The sequence below is a fragment of the Poeciliopsis prolifica genome, unplaced genomic scaffold (genome assembly GCF_027474105.1).
Source record: "Poeciliopsis prolifica strain line A6 unplaced genomic scaffold, Auburn_PproV2 SCAFFOLD009, whole genome shotgun sequence".
Lineage (NCBI taxonomy): Eukaryota > Metazoa > Chordata > Actinopteri > Cyprinodontiformes > Poeciliidae > Poeciliopsis > Poeciliopsis prolifica.
Genome location: NW_026562384.1, coordinates 5,445,081 through 5,463,780, shown reverse-complemented (window position 1 = coordinate 5,463,780; position 18,700 = coordinate 5,445,081). Strand labels below are relative to the sequence as shown.

General features: G+C 40.7%; 1 protein-coding gene across 5 annotated transcripts in view; it reads left to right on the top strand.

Annotated features, from left to right (window-relative positions):
* The window catches only part of afap1l1a (actin filament associated protein 1-like 1a), a 31,334-nt gene that overhangs the window by 10,292 nt on the left and 2,342 nt on the right, over positions 1 to 18,700 (top strand). Inside the window, exons 1-16 of one of the 5 annotated variants that reach the window (XM_055033901.1) lie at positions 3,036 to 3,252; positions 8,966 to 9,097; positions 9,427 to 9,510; positions 9,603 to 9,682; positions 10,078 to 10,189; positions 10,389 to 10,481; positions 10,572 to 10,780; positions 12,006 to 12,185; positions 12,287 to 12,370; positions 12,935 to 13,010; positions 13,812 to 13,931; positions 14,022 to 14,233; positions 14,682 to 14,827; positions 14,937 to 15,009; positions 15,443 to 15,545; positions 17,001 to 17,168. In XM_055033901.1, the coding sequence (XP_054889876.1) occupies positions 3,222 to 3,252; positions 8,966 to 9,097; positions 9,427 to 9,510; positions 9,603 to 9,682; positions 10,078 to 10,189; positions 10,389 to 10,481; positions 10,572 to 10,780; positions 12,006 to 12,185; positions 12,287 to 12,370; positions 12,935 to 13,010; positions 13,812 to 13,931; positions 14,022 to 14,233; positions 14,682 to 14,827; positions 14,937 to 15,009; positions 15,443 to 15,545; positions 17,001 to 17,168 (1,903 nt within the window). In that variant the 5' untranslated portion in view covers positions 3,036 to 3,221. Of the gene's footprint in view, positions 1 to 3,035; positions 3,253 to 8,962; positions 9,098 to 9,426; positions 9,511 to 9,602; positions 9,683 to 10,077; positions 10,190 to 10,388; positions 10,482 to 10,571; positions 10,781 to 12,005; positions 12,186 to 12,286; positions 12,371 to 12,934; positions 13,011 to 13,811; positions 13,932 to 14,021; positions 14,234 to 14,681; positions 14,828 to 14,936; positions 15,010 to 15,442; positions 15,546 to 17,000; positions 17,169 to 18,700 lie in introns of those variants that run through there. The other 4 variants (XM_055033899.1, XM_055033902.1, XM_055033903.1 and 1 more) reach the window with 4 other exon arrangements.

Sequence of the window (18,700 nt, the reverse complement as noted above, 5' to 3'; positions counted from 1 at the left end):
TTGCATATTTCAAATCGTGACAAATGAAAACGCCGTATCTGTAGATCTGCTTCTTCTCCGGTGATGACGCAAATTGCCAAAGAAAAAAAACCCACTGACGGTCAAGTCATAGTTGCAGTCATTATATTGCTATGCGTTATCTTCCCAATGAAGCTTCACCGTCTGTGTTTACTTGTTGTGGACTCCAGAGTTATCAGACCTGCAAATGCCCGGACATGTTGACAATCGGCAGAAGAGAGGAGAAAACGTCACCCTCGGGAAATGTCTGGAATCTTGACTACACTAGAAGGGCATTTCATCAAGATAGAGCGACGGTTATTAAGAGGAGACATGGTTGGCACATGTCGTGATGCAATTAAAAACTGGATGTATGCTTTGCCTCATTTTTCTTTGCAAGGTGTCTGCATTCACCTCACTGATCTGCATGTGACGAAAGAGTGTGGTGAGGTTGTGGTTCATAAACTAAGAGTTAGAATTTCCTTAAATACTTTTGCTCTCCTGCAGGCGTTGCCTACAGCCACACAACGCCTTGCAAAAGTATACGCTTCATCATTTTGTTGAATTGAGAAAACAAAAAAAAGAACTTTAACATCATTAAGAATTTATGTGATGGATTAAAAACATCTGGGGATAACAGCAAAGCATTAAGCTGCATTGTCCTGAAATTTTAAGAAATACAAATAATAAAAAACAAAACAAAAAAAAACATTAATGAGCAAATACTTTCTACTCTTTTACAATACTTTATTTCAGTAAAAGAAGTTATTGGTAGCTATGTGACAAAATGTGAAAAAGTTCAAGGGTTAGAAACAATGTTGCAAGACACTGGACGTACTCCAGCTGCGCGGTGGTATTTAGTAAAACCTCATGCAATTTTCAAGCTGTTTTCTGTCCCTCGTACAGAAAAAAAATTAAATAAATCCTCCCATGTCTCACTTAGCCTGAGATAATATTATGCTTGTTCTCGGGAAAAAAAAAAAAAAGTAGCAGAGTAATGTTTTTCAGCTGACAAAGAGACTCCCACACATTATTTCTGGACACCACAAGATTGTCAACCTGCTGAGTTCTTTCATGCCTGGTCAGATTTGGAGGAGTCTGTCTGTGCAACATTTCCAAAGACAATAGGAACAAAAGAGGTGTTAAGAAAGTCCTGGTAGTTTTCCTTACCCACTGACCTCTTGTTTAACACAGATGGCACTGTCCCTACATGTTCCCACAGCAGCTTGCCTTAGAGAACCTGTAGTTCTGCTTTTATATTTTATGTTATAATCCACGCACTACTCATCTTTACTACTGAATAAAATTAAAAGAAACATTCTGGGGAAGCTGCATGCCAGTATCTCACACCACCCTTTTTTGTGGTGTGAGATAAAAGGGTGTGAATTTTACAGCTGAGTGTAAACTGCAGTCCTCCTGCTGTCCTGTTGGCTGAAGTGTGATCGCAGTTTCACTCTGGAGGTCAGAGTTCACGTTTAGTCACAGAAAGCAGTGGTTTAGTCAGGCCGTGTCCGAGTATTGCAGGGTGTGTCCGTTGGATTTGTCACAGCCAGGGCCGATTTATTAAAAAAATAAATAAAAAAATCGGGGAACACTATATGCCTCCGGGAAGTTCTGGCTTTTGTACAATTTAATTTCTGGAAATGGTCCAGCATCACTCAAAGTACGCAACTCCCACATCGATCCCAAAAAACAGATCCAAGACGAGCCCTTTATTAAATTTCTCTCTCTTTTTTTTTTTGTTGTTTATTTTTGTTTGCATCTTTCTAAACTTTCAACAACATCGCTACATCAAGACCCGGAAAAGCAAACAACCTGTTTTAAAGAACAAAATATATATTTGTGGGTGGTGGAATATGGACATTTGGAGAGTTGAAAGCAGGAGATATATAATGCTGACAAATGGACTTAACAGAGACCCCGGTTTCTGGTCAAGGCTCTGAACAGCATTAATTAACTAAAGCAGAAGTAATTTACTCTCGCATTTTTCCTTAGCGTGACTGAGCAGTTGCATGGTTAGCATGGCCAGCATTAGTGACTCTAAACATCAGTTTCAATGTGTAATTCTTAGGTGTTGAAGGAAATTTGATTTAGTTCTGAGATTGAACAAATTTCAAACGTACCACTGCTGCAGTTTTCTTTCATCCACCTGAGGAGGTTTCACTTCAGATCAGCCCAATTTCATTAGAGGTTACTCTGTCTAGCCATGGTTCAGCGTGGCTTTAGTTTTATCACTGTCCTCTCCCTCTTTCTAACATCTTATTGCTTAAATAAAGATTCATTCAAGAGGATCAACAACAACCTACAAGATGCCAAGCTTAAGATCCCGTTCAGTTCTGAAACCGTTCCTCCACCAGTGATTGGGCAAAACACTCAGCTGTAACACTCAGCTGTAAACAAAAGAGCCTATAGTTCTAAGAGACAGCTTTAACTATGTCTAGGGCTGTTTGTGTAGTTTTAGTGGCTGAGTGAGCGGTTGAGGGCAGCATGCTGCGTCATGTTCGGGGCCCTTGAATCTGCCTCAGGGCAACAAGTCATCCACGTGGAACTCTCAAAGGTCTACCTACGCTGTACAGAAACAGCGAAACCCTGTCATGTTTAAGTTGATGTTGCTTAAAGCAACCAACATTCACGTTTTCGGATGCGGGGCGTTTCCTGTCAAAGTCAGTGCTTTGCTGGAGTTGTTTTAATTAAGAGTGGCAGTCGCTTGGATGCTTGCGGGCTCTTTCGAACTTTCTTGAGTGGTTGGCATTTTGTTTGGATGGCCGGACGGCCATTGCTTTGGGTTTCAGGTGAAAGAATGTGGGAGAATAAAGAATGTGGGTTAGCTATTAGTCGGCGTGCGTGTTTACACAGCAAGCCTTTCCCAGGTGCCATACAATCCCCAGGATTACAGTGGAGGGCAATCCAGCACGCTTACACACACACCCACACACACACAACACACACACACACACTGCACCACAATCTCCCTACCCCCCTAAAGAAAAAAAAAAGAGGAGGGTAGACAGAGGGAGGTGGAGAGAGATAACAGATCAAATGGAGGAAGGGAGAGGTAAAGGGAGTGTGAATTCAGCCTACTTGAGCTAACCTCCACATTTAAAGGCTTCACAGGACTGAGTGAAGCTCAGAAATCTTCTACAGGACGGTGGAATATCTTGCTTTATTCCTGCATCTATTTTCTGTATAAGGGAGCTGGTTTGCTTCCTTCTTAATCTTGCAGAATGGTGGGCCTCTCATCCATTGCTGTTGAGGGTAAGTTTTGTTACATGTTTATAATTACGGCTCCAGGTATATACAGTAAAATGTCAGGATTATAGTTAGACTAGAAGAGTTATTTTTTTAAAGATGTTCCACTTTATTTTGCTCCCCAAATTCTATTGTGTATACCTTAAAATAAAAAATAAAAAAACAAAAAAAATCACTTAGCTTGAAAACTCAGAGTAAGTGATTTAGATGAACTGGGGAAGCTGCATGCCAGTAAAACCAGGTGGTGAAACATTAGTGTTTTAATCCACTAAAGCTTCTGTGTGGGTGTGAACTGATCTGCTGGTCGGGATGCAGGCAGCGATGTTGTGAAACTGAGCTGATGCTAAATCACTGAAATCTGTGACTTTTGACTCGCTGTGACGATGTTTGTGTTTGCATTGCATGCCACGGAACGTTGACTCAGCATGACGGAGATCCTTTGGCATAACGGGGGAGAAGCAAGAAGAAAAAATATATAAATATATCTACGTGCACCCAGTGGAGGTCACATTATTCGTTTCATCAGAGTTTGTCAGACATGTTAGCACAGGTGCTGAACTCCCGTTGCCATCCCACACCCCCACTCAACCTCCTTCCCCTGCAGAGTTTAAACAAAAAAATAAAAAAAAACTCCAATTGGAAGCTCATTTTGAAGGCTTGCTCTGTCGTGTTAAACAAACCATTCTCTCTGACTTACAAATGTGTGCTCGCTCACACAAATACCACCTACTCTTAACAAGCTGAGGAATGTTACTGGTGTTTTACAGCAGTTATAAGGCAAGTGAAAAGGGCTCTAGGTTTGAAAGCTTTGTAAAACTTTTCAAATGTATGCATTTTCTTTCTTTTTTCTAGTTGCTCAAAGCTTAAACAATCAAAGTGTCTTTGACAAACAACACAACTCTTTTTTTAATCTCCTGCAGAGTTTAGGACTGTATTGTGATTCAGTGTTAAGCTCACTTTTGTTTTTTTTTCAAATTTTCTACTTCTACTTTTAGTTTGTTCTCGCAAGTAAAAAATTTAGAGTTCCAATGATTAACAATAATAAAAATAATAAAAATTGTAACAATAATAATAAAACCACCCCAAAAGTTGTAATTGCAATTTCAAAAGCTAGACATCCACAACTAATCCCAAATTCAGACTGCATATGGATACTGCAGATATTGACACATGTTTTAAGTTGCAGAATCAAATTGTTTATTTGCTTATCAGATAAATAGCACAACTAGTAGTGAATAATCTACCTCTGATCTTATTATTTAATTAGATACATGAAATATGCAAAATATGTTTGGATACAGTTGTACTGTATTAGTTTTTCAAAGAAGCAGCAAGATCTGGTAGAACTACACTATATTTAATTAGAAACATATGTCTTGCTAAAGTGAATTCTGGCCAGCTATGCGGTATCCAGTTGCTTACCATCTGTATGACGTAAATATATGACGCTGTTCTGAGTCCTGGGTTTCCTGATGCAATCTGCAGGCTTGGTTCCTTGGGTTTCTTATTTTGAAATAAGAAAGGAAGTGTTTTTTCTGACCGACAAATTAAGACTTCCTGTCGACAGTCATGCCGACTTCGGGTTGTACTCGGAACTGGGAAATTTCGACCTCCCCATCTGAAATATCAACTGGAGGTTTTCCAAATGGTGAACTGGGGCAGCTCGGACGACCCCCAGTTATGACCTGAAAGGCAGAGTTTGTGTTTCAATATGGCCGCTTCCCGCATCAACAGACACCCCACGCGCTTATTTTACATGACACACGTACAAAAGTGTGTCTGAAAATCAATATTGCTTACAGTGCTTAAAACTGTAAACACAGCAAACTAAAATTAGTCTTTGCGTATGGAAAATAAAGTTTGAAATGACGTTGGTAAGAGGTAATGTTGAAATTCCAACTTCCGTCAAACTCAGCACCAAGTTTCAACCAGGTTTTCTCGGCAACTAGAGCAATGTGTTAGCTGGTTTGAGGCACTTGGTGGAAAAAAAGAGACACTGACAGACTGACAGGCTAAAATGAATTAATTGTAATTGTTATCATCTTCTTTGTGTCCTTCTATTGGAGCATATCTGATGAACGTAAAATTTAAATAACCTTGACTTACTGAATCTGCATTGGTTCTGTTCTACTCTGAATGGACATTATGTAAACAGTAGTTTAAGATTTATGATAAATTTAAATGATTTATAAAAGCAGGGGAAGGGGAGTATTTTTTTTGGCATTAGACCACTTTAGAATCAGACCAGGATAAATACCACAGTATGGATTACTCCAACCTGGGTGGGAATAGTCCACCCTGACGATAGATTCCTAAAAACACAACTTGAGATTTATGAAACATTTTAAGATAATACTGCGTTGCAGAACATCTTGATGAATGTCACCTTCGACAAACATTAAACACGTCTTCGATACATCTAAGCAGGTCAGATTATTGTTTTGTTTGAAATGTTGATTCTTCTGAAAAGTTCCCCAAAATGATTTGTTGCTGAACTTGCAGACGTTTAAATAGAAATAACACAACATTGGTGTTTTTATACCTGTCTCAATTCCCCAGTGGTTTTGGCTTTTTAGTCTTTTTTGGGGGGAACAGACAGACAAAAATATTCCTTCAAACTGTGCTAAAATTTAATGTCCTCCTTGTGTAATCATCATATTGTCTTCTCTCCTGAGTTGGAAATATCTTTAGCATCTTTTTCAACTCTACTTATTAGGAACCTGGCAGTGCCGTGCCTGGTGTTTCAATTAGGGTATTCAAATTTTGTGCAAATATTGATGACTCAGTGTTGTGATATCAAATGGGAACTTATTTAATCCACTTGGGAACATGTCAGTGGTTTTCAGTGACAGTAAGATCTGAGATCTGACTTTCTAGTTAAAATAACTACAGCAAGATTACGCAATTTGAACCAATACACAGTTGTTGCAAATACATCAATCATTGTATTGTGCTATAGATGAATTGGGACCCACGAGTTTGGGTTTGATTCTCATGACATAACCAGCATTTTAGAGGTGGTCCTCAGCACCCCACATGCCAGATACTACAAAACAATTAATCTTTGCTCATTTTGGCACAATTGCATGGGCCCCCTAATCCTCAAATTGAATAATCAGCTTTCAAAAGCACAGGTCCAAATGAAATAGTGAAGTAGATTTATGACTGCCAGCTCCAGTTCTATGCCAACTCCCTGAAAAGCACTGCTTTGATTTCTGCAATGTTTGATTTAGTGCTGAGTGGTGTATATTTGAGTTTCTCTGCGCAGCAAGTGAGTCATGCTGTGGAAGAGGTTTTGTCTTTCGCCTGGGTAGGGGAAGTCCAGTGCTGAAGCCAGGATCTAAACAGCTGTAGCAGCTGGCAGGGGGGACAATATTCACCAGGCCAAGACATCCCACTCAAAGCTAGCTTCCTTTGCCTCCATGAACTTCACTTCCTTATTTCCCCTGGGTGAATGGGATCTTAATGAGGAGACATTCCTCGTCGCTGCGTGAATTAATTCCTCATGCCCGGTTCTCGGAGAGTTTATTACAATGAAAGGAAACCACTCTAAGGTGGAAAGCAGTGTCTTTAAACAGAAACAGACAAACAGACATGCCGGCTATAGATGTTGACTGTGGCCATGGCAGAGCATTGTTAAGCCCATAGGAAGACCCGCCTCAGGAAACTATGTCTGTTTTTAGGGAGTGGGACTTTGAAACGAAGGACATGCATTGCTGCCAAACAGTAAATATATCTCCCAACTAATAAAAAATGGCAGCTTGTCAGTAGTAATCACATGCAGTGTCAGTCTATCAGAGCTTAACATATGAGAGTCCAAAATACTTCCAGAATGTATCTGTATACTTTGTGCAGACACACACACACACACACACACACACACACACACACACACACACACACACACACACACACACACACACACACACCCCCACACACACACACACACACACACACACATAATAGGGGCAGGAATGCCTTTCCTAAAGTTGCAGACCAGAGTTCACATTGACACACCTTATTAAATACACAACTGAAGCCTGGCTGTGCTTTTTTTCTGTCTGTGTGTATGTTAGATTGGGTGTGCATTTGTGTTGTCCAATGTAACGTTTCTTCTTGGTGTACGACCGCCCAGTGAACAAAGAGTTTTCTGGCTCAGCGGCTGTCCCGTGTCTGACCCCAGCGAGATGCACGCTTCAGTGGGCCTAACTCGACTGGACTGTGAAAATTAGCCAATTTTGAGTAGTGAGTGAGAGAATAATATGCAAGGAGTTGGAAGTCAGTGAAGGTGGTGTTGTAAGAAAGCAACGATTCATGTCTTGCAATGGTTTGAGGATTAAAGAAGCATGGGTATGCAAGGACTAGCAAAATGGAAGGAGGAGACAATCAGTAGGCCTTTCTTGGTGGCGCTTCCTTGTGGTTTAAGATAAGATAAAGAAGAATGTGAACCACAGGCAGCAAATTGCAAAACCTTTTCCCAGAACATCCAGCAGCTGAAGGTCAGCGGGATAGCTTATTTAAGTTTAATGTCTGAAAACAGAGAGGGAACCGGCCCCAGCTCTCAGGTCAACATATGATGTGAGTCACATATCCCTTTAATCGGAGTCTTCATGGTTTACAGAACCAGGAAAGCCTTGTAAGATTCACGAGTATTACAGGTTACTGTGAAGAAATATTATATAAAGAAAGAACAATACTTTTGTTGTGAGTTGTCAGCCTCTCATTTTATCGACCTGCATGTCAGATACTTTTGCCCAGATTGAAAAATTGTTGAACCTCTTATCATTTCATTTTGTACCAAAACAAAGTGGACTTCAATAGTCTTTAACAATTCTTAATTTCGATCAACTTCACTATGTGAATGCTATTTCATGGACCTTAATCATCATAATTGTTGCTTTGTTGTGGTTATTTGAAGAGAAACAGATGGTTACTTATAAAGGAAATAAAAGTTGGAGGGTGAAGAACAGAGCATTTCCAAAGTATGGATTTCTGCAAAATTTCAGATTTTACATGAAAAAAAAGCCTTGACTTTGTATTATGCAGATACTTTGGAGGTAAAAGGTTTTCATGTTGTCACCAAGTGCCTAACATTAGAAGATCATTGGTGGTGCACTGCCTCTTACATCCATCTTCTGTCTCAATAATCCCTGTTTCCCACAACAATCCAATACAAAAGAAACTTTTTTCTTTAAGTTCATAAAACAGTACTTAAACAAATCACTTTGACAGTTTTGAGTTGGAGATCTTCAGGAGAGGAAAAGCCCAGTCTAGTCTTGGCTCTCCTTGCTACGAGCTGCTAGTTATAGCCTCTGGGATGCACAACATGAATATAATGTGTGATTTTTCAATATACGATATTATCTGCATATAGTCCATCAATTTCATTTCAAAAATCCCAAATTATCTGTTTAAGGGAAAATATCAAACAACCTAAGATCCACTCTTTGTCTGAGTTAATTGCCAATTAGCATTGCTTCCTGTCTCTGAAGCCCCCCGTCTGTTTAGTCTGGTCTGACTCTGGGGGAGCCTCTGTGCCGAGACCACTGATGTATATTGACACTCTGTAAAGCATTGTAACGTGAAACTAAAGAGGAGAGAAAGCCCCAACAAAATCCTTGTGGGTTTGTTTAGACTTGTCCATCTGATCTTTTGCCCTCTCTGCTCCTGAACTGATGTCTTGCCCGCCATGACATTTCACTCCCTCCTTGTGCAGCAGTGGAGGTGCTGGTTAAGGAGCTGGGTGTGCTGCTGAAGATGCTGGACCAAGAGAACCTCAGCATGTCTACCCAGGAGAAGAAAACCTCAGTGAGGAACCTCTTACAGCAGATCCAAACTTCAGGTCAGAGAGGTGAAGACACAGATAAATGGGTTCAATGAAAGTGTGGGATGTTGAAATGTTATTTTGTATCTTATTTGCATATTAGTCAAATCCAAAACAGATTTTAAATATTTTGGTTTGTGTTGTAAGTAGGCAAAACTGATTTTCATTAAAAGTCAAATGTTATTGAATTATAAACTTGTCTAAAAATGTGAGAATCTTTGATGGGATTCTATTTCCTTTAGTTTTTTTTTTGTTGCTGTTCAAGTGACCTGGCTAATCTTATCAGAGATTTATATCTCTGCTCTCATTGTTTGGTGAATCAGCAATGAATTCTTTTTGTTGAATCTGTTGTCTAGAATCGGGACCAGATTACATCTACGTGAACTCTTCTGTGTACAAAAATGGGACGAGTTTTGTGGAGTCTTTGTTTGAGAAATTCGGTGAGTTGTGTATTTACACCAGTCTGTGTATTTGAGATGCTCCTGATTTGTGGTATGATGAGTTTGAATGTAAAGGTTCTGCTGTTTTTCAGACTGCGAGCTCGGAGACCTTAAGGAAGTCACGGATTATCTGAAAGATGACAAAAACTCACAAGATGACACTTTAAAACAGGCAAGCTAATCCATCCAAGATAAAATCACTGTCGTTAACAGATGTGTCAGCTTTTAGATAAAATGAATAAGTGTGTTGCAAAAGTTTCGTCAGTTTGTTTTTCATAACTTAGTGTATAGGTCTAACTCTGCAGGTACTCTTAATGACTCATGAATACAAAGGAGTGAAATATGTGGATTCTGCTGGATCTTTGTGGGATTTTCCCATGTTCAAAGACTCATCAGTCTTACATGATGTTGGAAAACCGAAGATTAAAAGGTCCACCCATGTGTCTAATTTATGGAAATCGTTTACTGCTGTGGTTTAGATCCTGCAACCCTTTGGCTTTGAAAAAGCAGAAACTTGGCAATGAAAGAAACGTGACTTTGTTTATGTTTATGTGTCTGCATTCGCAGAGCTGTACAGACTCCCCTCCCCCGCTACCCACAACGCCTCCTCCTGAGGAGTACTACGAAGAGGCCGTGCCCCTTAGTCCTGGCATGGCTCCTGAGTACATAATCACACGAGGTCAGCATGCTGAAGACTGAACTTGGTGATCTTTGGTGTCAGTTTTCTCTAGAAAACCTCCTAGTCAGTGCCAATGATTTAAAACGATCTGCATATGCCCATATATTACGTTGTCCCAAACATAATTACAAAGCACAAGTTAGATTTAAGTGGATAAAGATGCAGTGAGTGATTTGGATGTCGTGTCATCTATTTTCAGACAGGCCCAGCCCTCCCAACTCTATCGATGACGTCTATGAAGATACTGACAACCACTACCCGGCATCCATTAATTTGCAGCGCAAAGACTCCTGTGAGCGAGAAACCCATCAGATATCCCAGTTTCTCTTACTTCTAGTTCACTCAGTTAAAGCATCCTTTATTGTCTCCACTGCTCCTTCAGACAACGACTCAGACGCTCTGAGCAGTTCCTATGAATCGTACGAGGAGGACGAAGAGGAGCGGAGCCCTGGCGTGACTCATCAGTGGCCGTCAGACGAGAGCACCATACCTCCCGTCAGAGACTGTCGCATTTGTGCTTTCCTCCTGCGTAAGAAACGCTTCGGTCAGTGGGCCAAACAGTTCACTGTTATCCGAGAAAACAGACTGCAGGTGAGAGGTTCAAATTCGGACGACAAAAGTTGTGAGCTACATGGCAAACAAGAGTGACAAAACAACTCAGTGTCTTTATGTGCAAAGCTGGTAGAGACATACCTCAAGAGGCTTGCATCGCTGGTTGCATTGAGAGGTAGTTTGACTCATGGAGCCGAACTCAAATCTTGATTTGTAATAAAAAAAAAATGTAAAGAGTTTTCTTTCTTCTTCACATATACAGGGATTGGACAATGAAACTGAAACACCTCTCATTTTAGTGTGGGAGGTTTCATGGCTGAATTGGACTAGCTTGGTGGCCAATGTTCATTAATTTTACATTGCACCAGTAAGAACAGAGTGTGAAGGTGCAATTAGCAGGGTAAGAGCACAGTTTTGCTGAAAATATTGCAATGCACACAACATTATGGGTGACATACCAGAGTTCAAAAGTTGGTGGTGCATGTGTGACCAAGACAGCAAGTCTTTGTGATGTGTCAAGAGACACAGTATCCAGGGTAATGTCAGCATACCACCAAGAAGGACAAACCACATCCAACAGGATTAACTGTGATGCAAGAGGAAGCTGTCTGAAAGGGATGTTCGGGTGCTACCCAGGATTGTATCCAAAAAACATAAAACCACGGTGCCGAAATTACGGCAGAATTAAATGTGCACCTCAAGTCTCCTGTTTCCACCAAAACTGTCTGTCGGGAGCTCCACAGGGTCAATATACACGGCCGGGCTGCTATAGCCAAACCTTTGGTCACTCGTGCCAATGCCAAACATCGGTTTCAATGGTGCAAGGAACGAAAATCTTGGGCTGTGGACAATGTGAAACATGTATTGTTCTCTGATGAGTCCACCTTTACTGCTTTCCCCACATCCGGGAGAGTTACGGTGTGGAGAAGCTCCAAAGATGCGTACCACCCTGACTGTTGCATGCCCAGAGTGAAGCATGGGGGTGGATCAGTGATGGTTTTGGCTGCCATATCATGGCGTTCCCTTGGCTCCACACTTGTTCAAGACGAAGTGACACTGCATTGGCCGCAAAAGGAGGCCCTACACCATACTAATAAGTTATTGTGGTCTAAAACCAGGTGTTTCAGTTTCATTGTCCAACCCCTGTAGGTACTGTGTTGTGTTGCATCTCATAAAATCCCACTAGAACACATTACGGTTGGTGATTGTAATGATATATGTGAACACATGTAGCTGAGCACTACTTGTGTCCTCCTTTCTGCAGTGCTATAAGAACTCTAAAGACACATGTCCCTATGTGGACCTCTTGTTGCCCCAATGCTCCGTCGTCTACGTACCCAAAGACAGCAAAAAGAAGCACCATGAGCTGAGGTTCACCTTACCTAATGGAGATGGACTGGTTCTGGCCGTTCAAAGCAAGGAGCAGGCTCACAAGTGGCTAAAGGTCAATGTTACCCTTTTGTGGCAAGTTTAGTTTGAGAATCCAGCTTTCTCTCGTCACTGAAGGAACATATGAATGTAATATGATATAAAAACTCCCAATAGGTTGTCCGACAGGCGAGTGGTCAAACCGGAGTACCCGAGGAAGCCACGTCTCCCACCACTCAGAGGAAACGCGAGCTTGACAAGGTGAGAATGTTCACTCTCCACCTTCCCTATCATTTTTATTCCCAAGGTGTAATTACACAGCTGAGGTGAGGAAAAGTTTGATTTAAGTAGCAATTGTGCTGTCACCATCAATTTTCCTAAACAGTTGTTTGGCTGAGGTCAGTGTGCCATGATGCCTGTACTTGGCTCGCAAAAGGAAGAGGAGAAGCGTAACATAATTAGGTGTTAAGGCAACAATGACAGAGGTGGCAGTGAGTCAGCCTTCGAACATTCTCTGAAGCTTACAGAAAATTGTCCAAACAGAAACTACAAGAGCCTTTAAAAGAAACACTGATGAGACATGATTAGAGGGAGGGACAAAAAAAGAAGATGGTTGGTTGGTTTACCTTTGTGTTTTATGGACATAACTTTGATTCTGAAAGAAACCAGAAGCAAATACACTGGCTGGCTTTCAGCATAATCAACCTTAAGTCTTTTTAAACGCATGTTGACTGGTTTCACTCTGAACCACACCGAGTGGTCTGGGGTGGGATTCAGATGGTGTTGGTGAAAGTCTAAAACTGTGATTGTATTGTTCCTCCACAGAGGTTGTCCGTAGACAGAAACACATCTGATTCAGACAGCGTGGGCGTTTCAGCAGGAGAGAATAGCAAAGGGAATGGTGAGAAATTTCTTCCAGAGTTGCTCAGTTGAGGTTTTCATCTCGTCATGTCAGAACTACAAACTCCAATGGATACCAATGAGTCTTGATGTAATAAGATAACATTAGGTAACTCACAATGTTTCACAAATTCAAGTCTGACAACTGGAGCATGCCTGTTTAGTATTTTTTTTAATTGATACCCCTAAGATAAAGCTCATTAAGCACCAGAAAGTGCAAAATCAAAATATAAGAAAGACATTGTGAAACTGCAAACCTACCAAGACATGGTCAATGCAGTAATCAGAGCAGTCAAGAGGCTCATGGTAACTCTAAAAAGAGATGCATAGTTCCATAACTCAAGTGGGAGAGTTTGTTGATATGCCAACTATTGGTCAGACTCAGAGTCTAGCCCTTATGGAGAATAGGCATAAAGAAACAAATTGTTTCATTAAACACATATAAATGTGTTGTAAAGTCACATTTACCAATTAGCGCATGTCTACAGAGGACACAGCAAACATTTTGAAAATGGTACTGAAGTCAGGTGAGACCAAAATACAAACTGACTGAGCCAGATTACAAAGAAGTGGCATGCATGTTATATGCAGAGAGATGTACCTCAAAGGCAGTACAAAATTGTCCCAAAATTTTACTCTAGCGAGGTTGAATAAAAATGCATGTCATATCTTTGATTTCAGATTTTCTGTTATAAAATCCTTTTGAAGATCAGATGTTCTTTTTCTTTCATTTTGCTAGATTCTATTGAAAAGCATGTTGGCACATGTTTCCATTTTTTTACAAGCTAAAATTTTGATTTAGTTAAGGTGAAGCGGGGAGCTTTCGCTGCAGGACGGAAGATCACACGCATCATCAGCTTTTCCAAGAAAAAGTCATCGCGGTCGGGTGACTCCCGGACATCCTACGGTGACCCTCGGCAAGGTCGTGTCTCGATCAACTCTCAGACTCTCGAGATCTTTCGAATTCCCAGACAATTTATTTTTACTTCCCCCTGCTTTACCAAAAACACAGGCTACCTGTTGGTGCTGGTGAATCAGGTATGGCGGGAGCACTGGTGTTGTGTGTGCAGAGGCTCCCTGCACTTCTATCACGACCGGGGAGACCCGCGGACCTCTCTGCCGTCCCTGCCACTGAACGGCTGCGAGGTGGTCCCGGGGCTGGGACCCAAACACCCCTTTGCCTTCCGCATCATGAAGGACAGCACAGAGATGGTAGCTCTGGAGGTAAAACTCTAACACAACTGCACGCGTTGTGCACGGCTTACTAAAACCAATTCACACTGACAACTGCATGGAAAATCATGGCCTTTTTCTGAAAACCTCTTAAAAATACTTGAGCTATCAATTCATGCATTTCTTCTTGCGGGTCTCAGGTTGGCCAACGCCAGACAGATGTTGTCACTTAAAAAGTCCTGATGAACTCAAATAAACTATGTTCTTATGAGCAGCATGTTTGGGTGGAGTGGGTGGAGAAACCAAACCAAACTTAAAAAAAAAAAAAAAATTTTTGATGACCACAAGGATTAATAGACAAACTTTTTACTATAACATTTTGCACATTTATTTGTATAAAAACTTGTCCGTCTCCTTCCTGATGAAATAAATAAGTTGGTGTACAGTGTTTTATTGATTAAACTTGCTGAAACCTTGCAAACACCCTGTGTTTTGTCAGGCGAGTAGCTCTGAGGAGCTTGGGCAGTGGCTCGGCGTCATCCTAGCGGAAATGGGCTCTGCCACGGACCCCGAGTCCCTGCATTACGACTACGTTGACGTGGAAACCATTGCACACATTAGGGACGCTGCTCGAAATTCCTTCCTGTGAGTGAGACAGGGATCGGGTTTGGGATATCTGAGACAGTTCGGAGGAGAGAGGCGGTGTTTTGACCTCCTTCGGGCCGATTTCCTCTCCCTTTTTCTCCGGTCGTAGGTGGGCTACCTCCTCCAGCAGCACCTCCACAGATTCCAGGACGTACGACGAGGTCCCGACTGAGGACACGCAGGTGGGGCACACGCATTGTTTCTGAGTCTAACAGAAACTTACGGCGGATTGCTTTACTTTGATGCGATTGGACTGCAGTGCCTGTATATGTGTGCAGCTGTTGTGGACCATCTCTATTTGAATGAAATAAATATTAAATAAATAGCCAGCTGTCTATTTTATGCATTTTTAGATTTCGGGGATAGAAAAAATGACTGGAAAGGGAAAGGGCATGGCCGTTTTGTAGAACATAAACTCCTCTCTTGATCTCACTGGCATGGAGTGCGAGACATACCCTTCACCACCTCTAGCTAATTACATACAAGTCTCAGCGTTTTCTTATCGTTATTGGATTTTTATGTTATTACTGGGTCTGCTATTCTAAAATTTCTTTCCTCACTCTCCTCTTATTCTTCTACATGCTATCCATCCCTTCTCCTCTCTCCTCCACCCAGTTAAACGAGAAGTCACGTAATCAAGGGAAGCGACACTCCAGTTACTCCCACAGCAGCTTCGACCAAGACAAGTCATCATTGACCCTGAAGCGAACAGGCTCAAGTAGGTGCATCTAGTCTGTTGTTTCACAGATATTCAAGGAAAATGGAGAGAGATTTGTTTATTAGAGTGAAAGTAAGTGTCCAAAACAGCCTTGAAAACATGCTCTACCAATTTTCTAACCCTGAATAATGATGCATTAGTTCATTATGATTTGGAGAAACAGAAATAACTTTTGAGATATTAGATATTTGTGTGTACAAACTTTGCAAGTGAAGCTAATTCTGATTATGAGATGATAAAATTATTGCAACAAATAACTAAAAATGTAATGTAAAATCGCTATGGTGACAAAGTTGATAAGCTGTCATCTTCGTTATGAAATTTTGACAACACAATTGTTGATAAAACTATATTGAGTTCTTCATATTGAAAGATAATAAATCACTCACCCAAGGTTTCTATTATTTCTTACTTTTTCAGGTGTTTTTGGTTTTAATTGTGAATTATTCAGCCCTGTATGGCGTTGTTAAATAAATAACAAGGTTTTTGGATAAAATCTTTGTCATCTCGACCCGAATTGTGGATAAATTGAGAACTTTGAATACGCTCGAAAACACACACACACACAATAAAAGCACAGGCTTGTCTTTTTCATGTGGACTTTTGAGGTAAAAGTCAGGCATCAGTGTCAGCACTTTTCGCATAATACACAATTTCCACAATATTTTTACACAGTATTTTTTCAGCTTTATACCCACCCACAGTGTCCATGTGTCACTCCAGAGAGTAGAAAACGAATTAAAAAGAAATAATGCAGATGTTTCCTGTTAGCATACTCTAGTTACATTTCACAGTGGAGTCAGAGATTCCGTTTCTCTTGTGCATTAAAGAGCTCACACTCTCTGTGCGCTCCTTCTAGGGCTGAGCCAGTTTGCTGACAGCCCTGTGATTTAAAGGCCCCATCTGCCTCAATATTTCTTCTTTCTTTGTTGATCCCTTTCTCGTTTTCCACCGGTGATCTCCCTTTTTCTCTCGCCCTCTCCCAAATGCCTTGTGGTGTCATTAGCTTTACAAGTGGAGCAGATTAGTGTTTCTGGTTTGCAGAGGGTTTGCATCGCTGTTTCTCCAACACATAAAAGGAGCTCTGCACTCTTAATGACTGAGAACTTCAGGATGTAACCCGAGATTTATTGGACACTCGCATTAGATGTGCTGTCTCACCTCCTGACCTCCCGCTCTGTATGAGTGGGTGTGCTATTTCTTCTTCACGCGTCGTCTAATCTCCCTCTAAATAAAGTCTTAGTCACCAAGAAATATAAAACTTAGCATTTCAGTCCATTCAAATCCAGCACATTAAACTTACTCAACTGTGCAACCACAAAAAGAAAAAAAAATAACAACAACAAAAAACAGTGCAGTGTTAATCACACAGGGAGATGCGTTATTGCTTTTTCTCCTTTTTCCCCACAACCCCTGCACGTCTGAACCCCCCCGTCACCTTTTGCTCCCGCCCAGATACCAACCCTTATGGACTCTATGGAAAAACACGAGCGGAGGAAGATGCCAAGCGTTACCTCAGAGAAAAAGAAGAGCTGGAAACGGAGCGGGACGGAATACGGCATGCGCTGGTGACGCTCCGACAGCAGAAGAGAGAACTGAAGGAAGAGCTTAAGGTGGCTTCAGGTGAGGATAAACAAAAAGAAAACAGAATGATACATAAATAATTTTCAATTTCATCTGGGGTCTTTAAATGATCACCAGTACTCATTAGCTAAGATTTGTTAGAATACTATTACATATAAATATACAGTGTCCTTTATTAGCACCCGCGATTAAGATATGTAAAAAGCTATATAAATAAATCTTTTGTAGCAGGACATTTGAAATTTAGTTTTTTGATAAAACTCAATTTGATTGCATTCATGCAGTGCAAAACAATAGGTTAACAGTGCTTGCTTGGTGTTCATTTTCCAATATTTTGGGAATCATTCTTCATACAACCCCTCTTTTGTGAACGAGACAACTTTTCATTTTCTCCACCTTTCACAAAATAGAGTGTGATCTGTGACACAATTTCTCTTCATTATCCACAGTCCTGGGCCTAGATAGGACTCTCATATTCAACTCAGCTTCTGGTTTTCTCCAGGATTTCCGTTCACCCACAGAGATGGCTATGAAATAATCTTGACTTTGTTTCTTGTGGACCATTCTGTATTGATGTGACCTCATGCTGAACTCCAGGTCTAAGTTTTAAAGTCCAGCTGGGATTTTGTAAACTGCTCTTCTTTGTAATTGAAGCACAGAAAGCACATCTGGTTCGCCACAAGCAACAAGTGGTCATTTAGATAAATCTAGAGATTTGATGACCCGACATGCGTCTTTTTTCTGCAGTCCTCTGACAGTTTTGAGTTTTTTTTTTTACTATTGTTATTATTTTTTACCTCCATTCTTATTGTGCTTGCTGTGAATTCCAACTGACTTCATTTTTTTTTTTATTCTTGTTCTGATTGATGTTACAGCAAGTTTGGATGAGGAGTTGCTCACTTGTAGACATGTTCAGACTTAAGAAAACACATCTGACTTGTGGAATATTGAAAAAAAAAATTCTGACAGTTTGATCAGTTCAATGAACCACACATTATAAAGTCATTCAGTAACATTTATTTCAGAAGTACTTTTTAAGGGTCCAGTAATTGTGGAATCAGGAGCTTTGGTGAAACACAATGAATTTTTTTCAATAAATAAATGGAATGGGAATTGGATGAAAGAATAATATATATTTTTAGAAATCGTGAGTTTGATTTATACTACTACTGCATTAAAAGATTAATTCATGCAAGGCGAATTTCAGTAATTGTGAAGGGTTCTTTCCAGCTTTTGTGTGTTTTTGATCCTGGTTTCTGACCACTATTGTATGAGGGTCATGTGAAAGGAAAATGCCCCCCAGTGAGACACATACAACTATTACTCGTATTAAAAACAACAACGCGGTTATGAAGATGTCTCCCATGTCTAATTAATCAATTTCCTGTGATTCCCGCGGTATGCTGCTATCGCTGACAGAGGGAGCATTCAGACTTGTTCACTGGAACAGTGCATTACTCTCCAAATGCAGGAAATGCAATAACAACAACCACCATCTCATCTTGCTACTAATTCAGTATCTTAAAACATATGAAAATAGTTTTATCAGTGAGACAGTCACAATTGGAAAG